The sequence below is a fragment of the Leiobunum rupestre genome, chromosome 8 (assembly GCF_980474605.1).
Source record: "Leiobunum rupestre chromosome 8, qqLeiRupe1.1.hap1, whole genome shotgun sequence".
Lineage (NCBI taxonomy): Eukaryota > Metazoa > Arthropoda > Arachnida > Opiliones > Sclerosomatidae > Leiobunum > Leiobunum rupestre.
In genome coordinates, this window is record NC_143391.1 from 27,689,238 (window position 1) to 27,703,242 (window position 14,005).

Below are 14,005 nucleotides of genomic sequence, written 5' to 3' on the forward strand. Positions count from 1 at the left end.
TCCCTCTAATTGAACTAAAACTCGTTCTTCCAACTTAAACTAAATCCCTAGGGGACCTTGGAATAAGTTGTACAGTTTCCCCAGATATCCTTCTCCGAAAACAATTAAAAGTGCCATAAAATACACTGTAAATAGGGAACGGGGGCGGAGGGTGACAACGTGCGGCGTAGGAAGCCACTAATAACGCGATTAAGGAGAATAGCATCGGCGTGAGGGGAAAAAATACGGTAGCGCGAGGTTTCTTTCTCGGGGCGACGCGGAGTTAGTTGTTGAGGACGAGTCGGGAGCGCGCGCGGCAGTTGTAAGAGAGTGAGTGAGCGTTCTCCCTCAATAACTTTCGACTCGTGGCGCCCTCTCGCGCGTGGCCGTCCGAACTAGGTCCCTCCGTTCACGCGCTGGGCAGGAACGGGCGGGCGGACTCGACACACATCAGACTTTCCACTTCGAGTCGAGTCGGCGCCTGACCGGCAACCCGAGAGAACTTACCGCGAACGGTCTATCTATACGCATAGCCCCCAGTGCACTCCACGAGATCCAGACTATAAGGACGTCACTGCAACCGCCACGCTGAGAGAGAGAATCAGAGGGACAATTGGAGGAGCATTGTTTAAAAGGGGAAAAACGGGACAAAAACAGCGGCAACCTGTTGCCACATTCCATCACGATCGATACAGCTGGGGTATCTCGTAATTGAAAGAGAGTACGCTGGTACGAAGAAATTAATTAAGTTTGTCGTCCAGCCTCGATTCCGAAAGCGGAGGAACGGAGAAAGAATTAATGGTTACCAAAGCTCAGGGGTCATGACCCATCCTGATCAGCCAAATGGTCATCTCCGAACCGGAGAAATTGAAAGAGTCCCGCACCTGGGATGGACCCATCCACGACGCCACCCTGCCCAACTCGGCGGCCTCGGCCCTGCCCGGTCCCAAGAAAATCATCCCGACACCGATCGTCACCAGCCCGTCGCCACCCCAGACGCTCTCACCCACGGGTTCCAGCCTGGCGGTCAACGCCACGTTGGGAGGTGGTCTGTACGACAAAAATGCCCGTTTTCGAAGGTCATCCGCGGTCCATTTGGTCGCGACAGCGTCGGGCAGTTGCAAGAAATTTCGTTCCAAGTCGGTGGTATCCGTCGACCCTCAAAGTCCTTACTACTCGGCGCGTGGAGCGGCGGCCAACACCACGACCAACGGAGGGTTCGTGACCCACGGACTTCACAAAGCGCCAACCGTCTCCTGCGTCCCGAACTACGACGCCAAGGCCAGCGTTTCCCGAACCGGTGTTGACCCGCTGGCCGATGGCCTGAGAAGGAAAACGTCCGAAGCCAGGAATGGACAGATACCGGGACTCAACCTGTCACCCAATGACCCCAAAGCGTCCACGATTCGTCAACATTACTATCCGGAAGGCGGTTGGGGATGGGTCATCTGCGCGTGTGCATTGATGGTGCAAATTTTAACTTGCGGACTACACTATTCCTACGGATATTTACTCGTGGACGTTGTTGCCAAATTTAAGAGGGACAGTAGTCTCATCGAAGGAGGTAAGACCTTTTCTTTAAGTCACGTAAAAACCGGGTTAATAACCCACTCGCGGTAACCAAGTGATATGTAAGATACTTGAAAATCTTTCAGTAGGCAATAAAGTTTTAACAACCTAACCGGGCAATAACGTTTTGAGCGAAGAAAGGGGTAAAATCAGTACGCCTTAAAAAGAACGAATAAAAATGTAAAACCGCAATTTCCTAGTGTTCTCTTAAATTTAGGTGTTTGCTAGGTTTAGCCCTTTACCCGTGGGTTCGTGACGGCTAATGAATGTTAATGGTCTTAGGAGTGATTAACTGCGGCATTGTATTATTACTTTTCTCCCCAAAACAGAAAGCTAGTTGCTTTAGGTTCAATTTAAAATCCTAATCCACTTAGTACAGAAAGTGATTTACTTTCTTCCTTATCTTGTCAGCGCCACCAAAACGAGAGAGAGTTTTCAAATTAAAACTCCATTTACTATGGAACAAATACAAAGGCTTAGACGGTCGCGAAAAAGACAAAAATTTACAAAATTGTAAACGCGATCTACATGAGTCTCTCGTTCCCAATTCACGACATCAATTTGGAAACGAGACGGCCGCGGGGAATAACTACGAATTTCTTTTTGCCACGAAATGAGAATCGCAAAAAATCCATTAAATTTCTCCCCGCAGCCTTACCCCTTCCCTAATCTCGTAGTCAAGCGTGATTTCAACTCGATTGAATCGACAAGACTATCTCGTTTAATAGGAACAATAACACATCCGTAGAAATTAGCCTTCGTAATTCGCGAATTCGCGAGATACAAATTTTTCGTCCAAAGATGGGGACAATAATGATGAGATGCAAATTAGAAAATCTGTCGTTGCTTACGACACCGACATACTTTAATTCGGAATAAAAGGAGCGATCTTTACCCTTTTACCAGTTTGTAACTTAACTACCAAATAACATACGGGGTAAAGGGAAAAGCAAGATTACGCAATCAGCTTATTCTCATCCAGCGGCTGAATAATAGCGAAGTTGGCCCTTTCCCTTACGGACCTATGGAACGAATGGGAAATGAGGTAGCCAATCGATTTTCGGTAATCCAAGGGTCACCTGTTGAACCTTACTAGGGTCCCTTGACCTCTCGCGCACCACCGACATAATTAATAGCAACAGAAAAGTATAACATTAAGATATCTATTACTGCGCCCTAAACAAATATCGTAAGCAAACACCGCATAAAGGTTTCGCTATGTCCATAATAAAACAAATTCCGCATTACTGAAAGGAAAATAATAAATATTTATAATACGCACTTACGCATTTACTGCATTATTGAAAGAGTAGTGGGTGATAGTGTAGTAGCTTGGACTAATGAATTTCTCCAGCAAGAGCGCAACACGGTTTTTCTTTTTCCTCTATCGCTAGGGCGAAGGTATCACAAGCAGCGGCCATGCTTACAATTTCGAATATTGAACGTAAACTACGCCACCTCATAGCTATTAAAGATATTACTATTTATTTTCAAGCAGACCGCTTAAATATTGACAGGCAAACGCCAACACAGGACATTACCTAACAGGATCGCTCCATGCAGGGGCGTAGACAAGGGGAGGGTGTAACTTGTACTTACTAATATTTAACCCCCTTCTCGAACCCCTCAGGTATTTTACATAATTTGAACCCCTCCCTTAAAAGGTTTCTGGCTACGCCACTGGATTAGTGTGATACTTTATAGCGCTTGCTCAAATTGATTACCCGAAGTGTGGCTTACGTGTAACATAAGTCTATGATATTGTTCCATAAGTTTGTCACTTTGGGGAATATTTTACTGAGAGCTAGTAACGCAGTGATCTCATCACAAGAAGAAAATCTCCCCCTAGCGAGGCGCTGTCAAAGACTACGTGTGGCGCGTTAGCAAGCGGACGCAAAACGGCGACGATAACGTAATGCAGTCTGTCTTGTAAATAGCTCTCAGTAAAACTTTTGCATTTGAAGAATAGGAAGTGTCACATTTATGGGTTTAGGCATAGGCATAATAAAGAAATAGACACAATATTGTACGGAAGCGACGGCGAGCAGACAACCGGCAGTTGTTCCGTATTCCTGGGGTACTACGTTTAAGCGACGTCTGTCGATTAGGTCAGAAATTAAAAATAATCACGTGTTCGTGTTTGTAATCTTTGAGGTACTCTGACGTGATTCGCGAATATTTCGGCTATGAGATGTTAGAATCACCGGTATTTCTATTTCACTTTCAAGTGGATGTAATTTCTTTACATTAAATTAAAAAAATATTTAGACTATTTTAACTAGTTTTAATTTTATGGAAACAAAACCTGATATGGAATTTCTTTTTGCGTGAGCCACCTTTTGCCATTTACAATTTTTTTGCGTCTGAATTTAATTAAATATTCTTAAGCGTTAGGTGGCGCTTTACACGAAGTACCACAGGAATACGGAACAACTGCCGGCTGTCTGCTAGTTATCGATTCCGTATATTTTTGGCAAATCAAACTCCGCGTAAGGTGTCTATTTCTTTATTATGTCTATGGTTTTAGGGAAGCCAAAACGTCTGTGTTAATTAGTTCGTGGTAGTAACGATTCCTACCGCCTACGTATTCCTATCCTATAAATTCGTTCGGTACTTCCCAGTTGTTGAGGGATTAGGTTGATTTCCAAGTATATATGATGGAAGCAAGAAGCAACAAACACAGTACCCCACACAAAGAGAACGCAACCCGTCAAAAGTCGCGAATTTTCTTGTGTACATGTATACAGTTTTCATTGGTTAGATGCTTTAGCGCCTGCTGCCGTCGGATGGGAAATTTGGAGGTTGTCTTGCCCCTTTCCGTAAAACGTTCAGCGTAAAGGCTCGTCCATTGACATTTGTACACAACACTGCGATGGCGTGTTTAAAGGCTAGCTGCGTTCTCCTTGTGTTTGTTGCTCCTATAAATGGAAGTATCTTCCAAAAAATTTACTGTCACTAAAATTTCGATATTTAATTTTTATACTTCGGTTTATTTGAAAACATTACCGATATATATATATGACAATGAGACCTGGTTTCACTTTGAATATGCAATTTTTCAGTTTCAAGAACACAACCGCCAAAATTTTTGCACTAAATAAGGCAGCGCGTTCTTAAAATTAGTCTCACGCAAAAGTATCACCTTGGCCAGTTGCTATAAAATAAAGCGACTGTCAAAACTATTGAAGTTGGCCGTACTAGTGGTATTTGAAATGACCTTTACATTATTGAAACTGGCGAATTAGTCGACTGCATATGAAAAATCATTATCGACGGCTGAAAGTAAAACCCACGTAACTCGAATTACGTGGTTTTTGCTTTACGCAACCAAGCATTTATTTGAATAAAAGTGGTATTTATTTAAATAATTGTTTGTTTTATTTAAATAATAGGCTTATTCACTTTCGATTATTTAAACATTTTACAAATTTTATTCCACTATTAGTTATTTAAATAAATATTATTTAAATATCGCCGAGCTTATTTTATTCATGGATAAAAATTAATCGAATGCCGAGCAATAAGCCGAAGTAAATATTCTTCGCGCTACTGAAAGAGTTACCATGGAAACAAAATCTCGTGGTCACGTGGCACGAGCTAAGCTGTAGATGGTCAAAGTCAGAAACTCGCGAATAATTCTACGCGTTTTGCCGCTCCTATAACTTCCGTATCCCTTTTATAACGTTGTCACGGAATTTTAAGTGACGCAATTTACGTTATATCCCGTGAACAAGGTTTCATTAAAGAAAATACGACTTTGGAATACTTATAAGTTATTACGTTACGTATGCTACGACCAATGTTAAAATCTACAATTGCAAGAGGTTCGTGTCAGCGTAAATAATCCCCGGCTTTAAGAATAATAACGGTGATAAAACCCGGGCCATCTCTCCTTCATGGCGGTTCTTTTTTCTAAAATCACGAAAGGTGGGCCAATAGAAAACCCGCTAGCCCTTTTTAAACTTCTCCGTATATATTGGCAAACAACATTTCCCGCGCACCCTTTCTATAAGTTTTAGTACGCGACTCGAAAAAGTAGAACAAAATAGAGAGAGAAAACTTATATTCCACACCATTAGACGTGACATTTTTTTTGTTTCCTCAGCTTTTTTCTCGGGAAAGTTCTCGGGGCATAAAATATGCCGAAATTTACAACGCTCGAAGGCGAAATTACGAGTCGGTGGAAATTACTTTTCCTTAGCCGGAACGCTGCCCTCGGTTTTAGCGGCTTTATCGTGTTAAAGGGGAGAATCCCGGAGGTCGATGAGACAGCTTTTCGTCTTAGCCTTAAGCGCGACTCAGACGCTCTTTTTAGTCTTTTCTTATACGACCTCTATTCAAATAAGCGAGCTATTTCGTCGCTTCAAAATATTCCGTGTAAAAAAAAAGGCGTCTTATATATACGTTGCCATAAAGGGACGAGACAAAGAGCGGTTTGCTTTCACTTGACGGGCCAAAGGACGAGTGGTGTCTACGGCCGCGGTCATACGCCCTTCGACCTAGGATGACCTTCGTGGAGCCAACGCTCTCACCCTTTCTTTCCACACGTCTCCATCCACGTCGGTCGACGCTACTCGCGCCTGCCTCCGACGATCCCTGATCTTCAACCTCCCACGCATCCCGGATGAAGATGCTATTTTTAGCATTCGCGTGGTGGAATAAATAGCTATATAAAGAAATATTTGTAAAAACATATTACGCCTTCCCCAAAATACGTAGGCATTTTTTTATCCCGTTCACTGTTTCATAATATAGTTGGTAAATTTATAAACACTCTTTAGCGGAGCATTAACGGTCGATGCCGCTTTTGAAAGTGCTTCCAGGTGAAAGAGATTTTCTTCACCCTTTAGGGGAAAGGTCGTTTCCTGTTTTTGGTCTTGATTTTTGTGGACCTCCAACCTCAGAAAAAAATATATTTTTTTTTATCCCAGATGAAAAAAAACCCAAAACGGAAAAGCGCCAAATTAAACGGAGGGGGAAATAGCCTCTGATTGAAGTACGACTCTCACGGAAAAAGAAATTTTGATGTGGTCAAAGAGCCAAGATCCAATAGGGCATTGAGTTTCAAATAAACCTTCTACCAGAAGTCTATAATATCCCACCATTTTGGGGAGAAGTATGAAAATTCCAATACTCGACATGTTTCGTACAAAAACTATTGAATTAGAGCCCTGAAGGGATTAGCAACTTATACATAGTTGTTGTACAAGCCTTTTTTCCGGCGCAGTGGTGACCACTCCCGAGCTTTGGTCGTTTAGAATTATCCAGGTTTAAATAAAGAAATATTAAAATTAAAAGGTTTGATTGAAGCCACCCCTCGAAAACGTGTCTAGAGATCTTGTATTAGTGTAGATTGTAGACATTCCTACAAGTTTTTCCTAAACATTTTCGAAGGCTGGCTTAACCTCTCTATTACGTACGGAATTATAATTACAACATTATTATCATAAAGTAAAATTTTAATAAACTTTTAAAAGATAAATTTTCACAACGGTCGTGTCGGATTTGAACCTGACACAACCTTCCAATCGAGAAACGCGTGCGCTACAACAGATAGACCGCCGCGCAAGATTACAATGCGTAATAAAGCTGCGTAAAGCCATCGCAAGCGATAGTTCCACGGTGGAACTTTGTTGTTCCTTCCATACTTCCGATTGCAGGAGTTATTATGGACTTCTGATAAAAGTGATTTTTTTAGGCTTACGCGATATAGTTTTACAAATGACTTTTGAAATAAAAGCGCGGAAAATAATGTAAATTCTCAAGGAAAAATTACATCATATTTGAAATTCCCTTTTTGGCCATTTTCACACAATTTTTAAAAAAAATGTATAAAGTGATGAAATTCCGTGAAAGAAATAGTCAAAAAATTTTAACCGTTTTTAAAAGGGAGGTATAAATCACGGTGTAGTTTTTTGTAACAGTATTTAGATATTTAGAAGAAAAAAAGTTTTAAACGAAAATTTTTTCTTTCTTTATTTTAAAAAGGGTAACTTTTCCAGTTAAAGTTCACTCCCGTTCCTTTTATATTGAAAACACCACTAGCCGTATCCACCGATCAAAAAAAAAAGCTTGGACTATCGCTTTCGGAAAAAAAAAATAGAAAAAATCGTCGAAAGAGATGTTTTTGGATAGCCCAAAGCAACGCGGGAGATAGCCTTCTACGTAATAAAAAGTTCCGTGCCGGGGTGCCCCAATAATAATAGTAATACCAACGAAAATAACTTTCTTAACAAAGCACCAGCATCTTGGCCCGAAATTTCAATATGAACACGAGATCGAGCAAACCTACCATTGATCAAGAGTCATCCGTGTACACTTTCCTCGCGTTTACTCGGACGATGATACAAAAGCATAATAAAGTCGTCTAAGAAAAAGGGAGTAGCCGATTTAAAACCATATAGTCATTCATATTCAAATAAGCAAGAATATGTTTGCTTCGAAATGTTGAATATCCGCGAACAGCGAAGGCGCTCCGACGCGCAAATGATGATTACACGCGAATAAAATATTTACTTTTTTCCAAAAGGAATACGTGTATGTCGGTGAAAGAAGACCGCTTTCCAAAAGAAACTCGATATAAATAACGTATAAAATGGAAATATTGTGTGTGTGTTGATATATTTATTTGGGAGAAACGTTGTTTGGGTCGCCGTCGTGTCGCCGAACCTTATACATCTCATTTTTCGATTTAAACATCAAAATTTTTGTGTTTTCTTACCACAGTATTTTAAAAAATTTACGTAAAATCAAACTAATCTTGAAATGTAGGCCTATAGTAAAAATATTTTACTCTAGAATTTTGTTCCCAATTTTAACATTTTATAATTTGGAGTAATTTAAAGTAAAATCGTCTCGTTTATGGTAGAAACTAAAAAAGGGGTGGGGCTTATTTTCCGATATTTCCATAAGTCCATAATATAATTCAAAAAGTTGGTCACTTTAGGGAATATTTTACTGAGAGCTAGTAACGGAGTGACGTCATCACCAGAAGTAAATCTCCCCTTAGTGAGGCGCTGTCAAAGGCTATGTGAGATGATAAATTAAAAACAAATAGGATATAGGTACTATAATAGAATGTATAGTGGGGGTTTCCATACTAAATTATGAATTCTACTGTAGAGGTTGTTAATTTTGGACCAAGATTTTTTTGCTTCTTAGGAAGGAGAATAAACGTGTTTATTTTGAGAAAACTATAAGCCGTTTCTATAGGGCTATTTTATCTCTTAATCAATATTTAACTATTTACTTTTGATCACTACCGTCCATATTTGACCCCACCTCGTTACAAAAATAGTTCCGGGTGCAAAGTGGGCCGTTATTACTGTAGCTAACTATACTTTTTCAGGGATAAATTTGGGAAAACAGGCCAGTCCCGGGGCCCCAGCTGCATGCTTTGAATCGAGCCTGGGTAGTAACTTCACACCATACAGATCGTTTATTAATTCGTTTTAGACTGTAATTTAACTATGGAGTACCAGCAGGGTCACGTGCTTTCTCATGCTCTCTCATAAAGAAAAAAATATGTCCAAAATTGGGACCAAATTGTGGTAGTCCCCTATTCCGCCGTCCAATAATAACGAGTTGGGAAACTATCGGGACATTCTGCTTTCGCCTATTGAAAAAGACCGAAATATATTCAACTCTTTTATTTTAATAACTATAAAGAAAAGACCAACATATTTATTATCTAGAGAATAAAAAGATATATAACATAAAAAATATCTTAAACGTCGCATTTATAAAAGGTACCAGAAAATATCAAAAGGCCAAAAATTAGGAATGGCCCGTTTGAAGTAATTATCAGCGACAAGTTCAGTAAGTCAGATGATAGCTAACTAGACATTAATTTACTCCGAAAGGGGGAGGGGAGGACAGGGGCGGAGAGTAACGCGTGAAAATGGCGAAATATCCAGATCCATTTGTCCCTAAAAACATGACACCACCAGAGAGTCACGTTCGATAACGTTACGCGACTAGAATTATTAATTAGTATTCCTTACGCGCTACACGAAATATATCAGTTTAAAAGAAAATATAAACGGTCGGCCCTTATCGCCATAATTCGGGGTTTTTTTTTGAAAAAAGTGTAATGAAAAATATCGAAGCTATAGATATATTTTTCCATTCATTTGGAAAGAGCTTTTACACTGATTGGTATTTGCGCTGTAGGCTTATACTTTATAAACGAAGATTGACGACGCACTCTTTACTCTTTCCCTAACTTTGAATTAGGAGGGTTTTTAGTAAGAGTGTACAAAAAAAATTCGAATAATTTAAATAAGAAAATGTAGAAAATGAAAAGTAATGGAAGAGAGGTCCGCTTCGCAATAACCCATTCTCGATCCTATACATTCCGCTTAATTCTATTTTTCAATTCTTTATCGCAAATGGTTTTTTTCAGTTGGAATATTGGTTAATATATTTTTTCTGGCCTCTTTTTATCGAGGGGCTTAGGACAATAGCCGTCTGGAGTAGACCGCTAGGCTTCGTTTTTCTTCGGAGCAAAAAGATTTCAACTTTGGCAGAAAGGCGTAAAACGTTTTAGGATTCTTAGAGAGATGCCAAATATTTGTGTTTTGCCTAAAATGAATATGGGGAAATCGGATAAGAATCTTATAGTTTTTCCAAAACTTGGAAAAACTCCAATTTATGAAACGAAGCGACGGAGAGAGGTAGCTACAATTTATTTCCTAGATAATAAGAAAACCGTCCTTAAAATCCTTACAGATGTTGAAAAGAAATTATTCATTTTTACGTCGCGCGTCAACGCATTGTTTTAAATTCAAATATGGAAATATGTATGTATAAATGCAGCAACTTTAAAATTTAATTTAATTTTTTTTTTTTACTTTTAAGAATATTTAGTGAGATGTTAATTAAAATATAAGATATAATCCTTGTAGTAATTGATGACTTTACGAAATTGCGCGTGGGTATTATTATTATTATTATTATTATTATTATTATTATTATTATTATTATTATTATTATTATTATTATTATTATTATTATTATTATTATTATTATTATTAAATTTGTACAAAACACACTAGTAGTTCAAAGATGACACGTAGTTGACCATTATTTTTAAGGCTTTCTGAAAATAGGCCTCCAGTACTCGTTCGAAGGTGACAGACTATCATGATAAAAATAAGAATCACTATATATAAATCCACGAAAATGGAGTCCCCCAATCCTATAATCCTATTCTGAAAGTGTCAAACCGTACTCTCTACATAGATATAAGAGCTTTCTTTTTCACCGAATGGCTGCAGCCTTGGTGTCATGGCTGCTTTTACGTCGTCTGGCTCAGTTACGATTCGACAGATGGCGCTGCGATATACATTTTAAACAGCTTTCGGGACTATAGAGACTGTCGTTTGCCAAGAAGCGGTACGACTATAGCCTCCAAAGATGGCGGTAGTCGAGATTTCGTTTATTCGTTCGCAACGATACAGTAGTTTACTTAGAAAGAAAAAGTTGCAAAGTGTTCTTCGCTTATACAGTCTTTACTCAAACGCCTCGCAATATCTCGCTTTGTTTCCAATAAGACGTCGGAAAACCGGCTTTGTTTATACGGACGAAAAGGTCCAGACGATCTTAAGCCCCAACGTTTAATTTGAAACATACGTGGTATATATCTGCGCTACAATATTGCCTACTGGGGAAAACATTCTAGAAAAACTATTGCCAATACCGAAAAAAAATCTGGTTCAATCTTAGGTTATATAGAATCTAAATAGCCGCGAGGTGTTCTAGGTTAAAACAAAAGGGGGCAATGTCCATTTAGAAACAAAGTACAAGAAAATACAAAGTAAATCTAGCGAAAAGAAAAGCGTCCGGTATAGAGGACCGTCTGCTTTGGCGAATTTCTTAGCAAAAGCAGTCGCGAATGGGACTCGGAACGGTCGATTTGTACATTAAGGAAAGCTTGTTTACACGCGGGCTGCCATCAGATATCGTTCTTTCTAGCTCCAAAATCGAGCAAAGCGCGGGTAATGGTCGCGTGTGTCACCTTATATTAATAGATCTTACGTCTCAACCTTAATACGCGAATACCAACTTCGGAAATTTCCCCGAAAGCCATAAGCGCGATGTTAATTCGGGACAAAGGCCCGTGTCGCTTATAATATGGCCTAATGAGAATAACGACTAATTTAGTCGGACCTTAAGTGGAGTTTGTATTAACGGGCGGCTTAAAAGGCAAAGCCTGTAAGGCAAAGGTCGGCCAACTCGAGCCTCGGGCGCCGGCCAGACTAAAACGATAATTGGTCTCGTTTAATTAAAATTTGAGTCGCCATTAAAGTGGCGGAGATGATTCCGCCTTTAGATATCGTTTGTAAACATGGCTGTGAAAACCAGAACACCGTTTTATACAACGTTTCAATGGGAAAATTACGCCAACAGACGAACGAACCATAACGCGTTAAATCTATATGCACGGACAATCGACGAATTTCTACAGACTTAAGTAATGAACGGTTTCGTGCAGTTTAGTTAGGCGACTTTTCTCAATTGCGACATGGGAATTCATCGAACGCGTTCAGTCGTATTAAAAGGAGTCAATAGATAGGTTAAGCCGCCCCTAGAGAACGTGTAGAGATAACTTATAGGAGTGTAGATTGTACACAATAAAGATTCGTCTATGCTCAGCTACCAGTTTCCCGTTCACGTTTTCTAGCGCTGGCTTAACCTGTTTTTTATAAATATTATATAATATAATTTTATCCTGTAAAGTCAACCATGAAATTTTCAACAACTAAATATCTAAAAGAAATCATTTCAGTAAATTTTAAAAAGAAATCATAATGAGTAAGTTTCTAAAAGAAATAATAATGAGTAAGTTTCTAAAAGAAATCATAAACAGTTAATTTATAAAAGAAATCATAAAGAGTAAATTTCTAAAAGAAATCTTAAAGAGTAAATTTCTAAAAGAAATCATAGAGAGTTAATTTCTAAAAGAAATCCTAAAAAGTAAATTTCTAAAAGAAATCATAGAGAGTAAACTTCTGAGAGAAATCATAGAGAGTAAATTTCTAAAAGAAATCATAAAGAGTAAATTTCTAAAAGAAATCATAAAGAGTAAATTTCTAAGAGAGATCATAGAGAGTAAATTTCTAAAAGAAATCATAAAGAGTAAATTTCTAAAAGAAATCATAAAGAGTAAATTTCTAAAAGAAATAAATAAGAGTCATCCCCTGAGTTATTATGATTATAAATTAAAATTGGAACTGATAATTCTGGGTAAAACGTAGCGAAACATATAGAAATTAGGCGTCTGCTAAAATACGACACTAAATCCTCTTAAAAATAACCAAAAAACAGATGAAGAATCTAAACAAAACCGTGTCTAATCCGCTCCCCAAATCTGATCAACACTAAAAAGAAATCACCCAAATATTTCCATCATATCCAATTAGAGAGAGACCCGGGTGAAAACGCTATAGAGTCGATAGCGATATACGACTAAAACATTCATTAACCTAAAATAGTTTCCCGGAATCTTTGGCGCGTATAAGAAGAAGCGAATAGAAGCTGGATTAAGTGTGGTAATAGGGGCGAGTCGGAAAGAAAAATGTCACCTTATTACCGGTAGGGGACGCGCTTCCGAAGAACGGTATATACCCGACCAAAAGCGGGGTTAACTTCCAAGTTGAGAAGTGGGTCGATGCTCTCAGTCACCGCGTACTTATTATTAAGCCAGTTAAGTTAATACCCGCAGCAATAGGACGAGAAAAAAATAAACGCTTAAAAGGGCCCAACTAATTGCTCTTCAAATAATATCCGCCGGGAGGCGCTTCCGTTCCAACCACCAGAAGAGAAAGATTTTGGTATTCAAGGGCTCGTCTCAGTCGCGCACTCCACGTACCAGCGACCGAATGAAATCACATTCGCCGCGATTAAAATAAAGAGATTCTCCGCGTACCCCACAGGGCTAATTCATTCCCTTTATAAGAGACCCTTTTAATAGGTAAAAACTCGCCTTAATATTTAACTGAAATCCCCTCCCTCCCCCCGCGGGTAACTGTTTCTAATTACCGGATAAAGTATTACGGGTACGTACACCTGGAATGTACTGCAAAAGAGAGAAAATGTGTCGTATAGATTAAAAGTGTTTTTCATTTTCTTTTTTTTTTCAAAGAAAGTGAAAAGGGCTAATTTAGGTATAATGAGGCTAATGGGTTTTCGGAAATAATGTTGCCAGTACCTTACTCAACGTTCTTAACTCACCGATGGAAAATAACACCCTATATAGGCCCCTAAAACCATGTTGATTTTTTTATTTAAAAAGAAAAAAAGAAAAAATCGATTTATTTGATTTAAATAAGATTTTAATTGATTTTAATTGATTTTTGTAAGGTTTTATGCCTGTTTTTTCTTGACAAATTGGTAAGTAATTTAACTGCAGCGATAACAGTTAAAAATAATCTTTATTAAATTGAATTATTGATTA

General features: G+C 38.8%; 1 protein-coding gene across 1 annotated transcript in view; it reads left to right on the forward strand.

Moving 5' to 3' along the window:
• Positions 1-328: 328 nt before the first annotated feature.
• LOC149932983 (monocarboxylate transporter 10-like) overlaps positions 329-14,005 on the forward strand; it is an 82,476-nt gene continuing 68,799 nt past the window's right edge. The window contains exon 1 of the mRNA XM_090155683.1: positions 329-1,543. Coding sequence (XP_090011809.1) covers positions 823-1,543 — 721 coding nt within the window. The 5' untranslated portion in view covers positions 329-822. The remainder of the gene's footprint in view (positions 1,544-14,005) is intronic.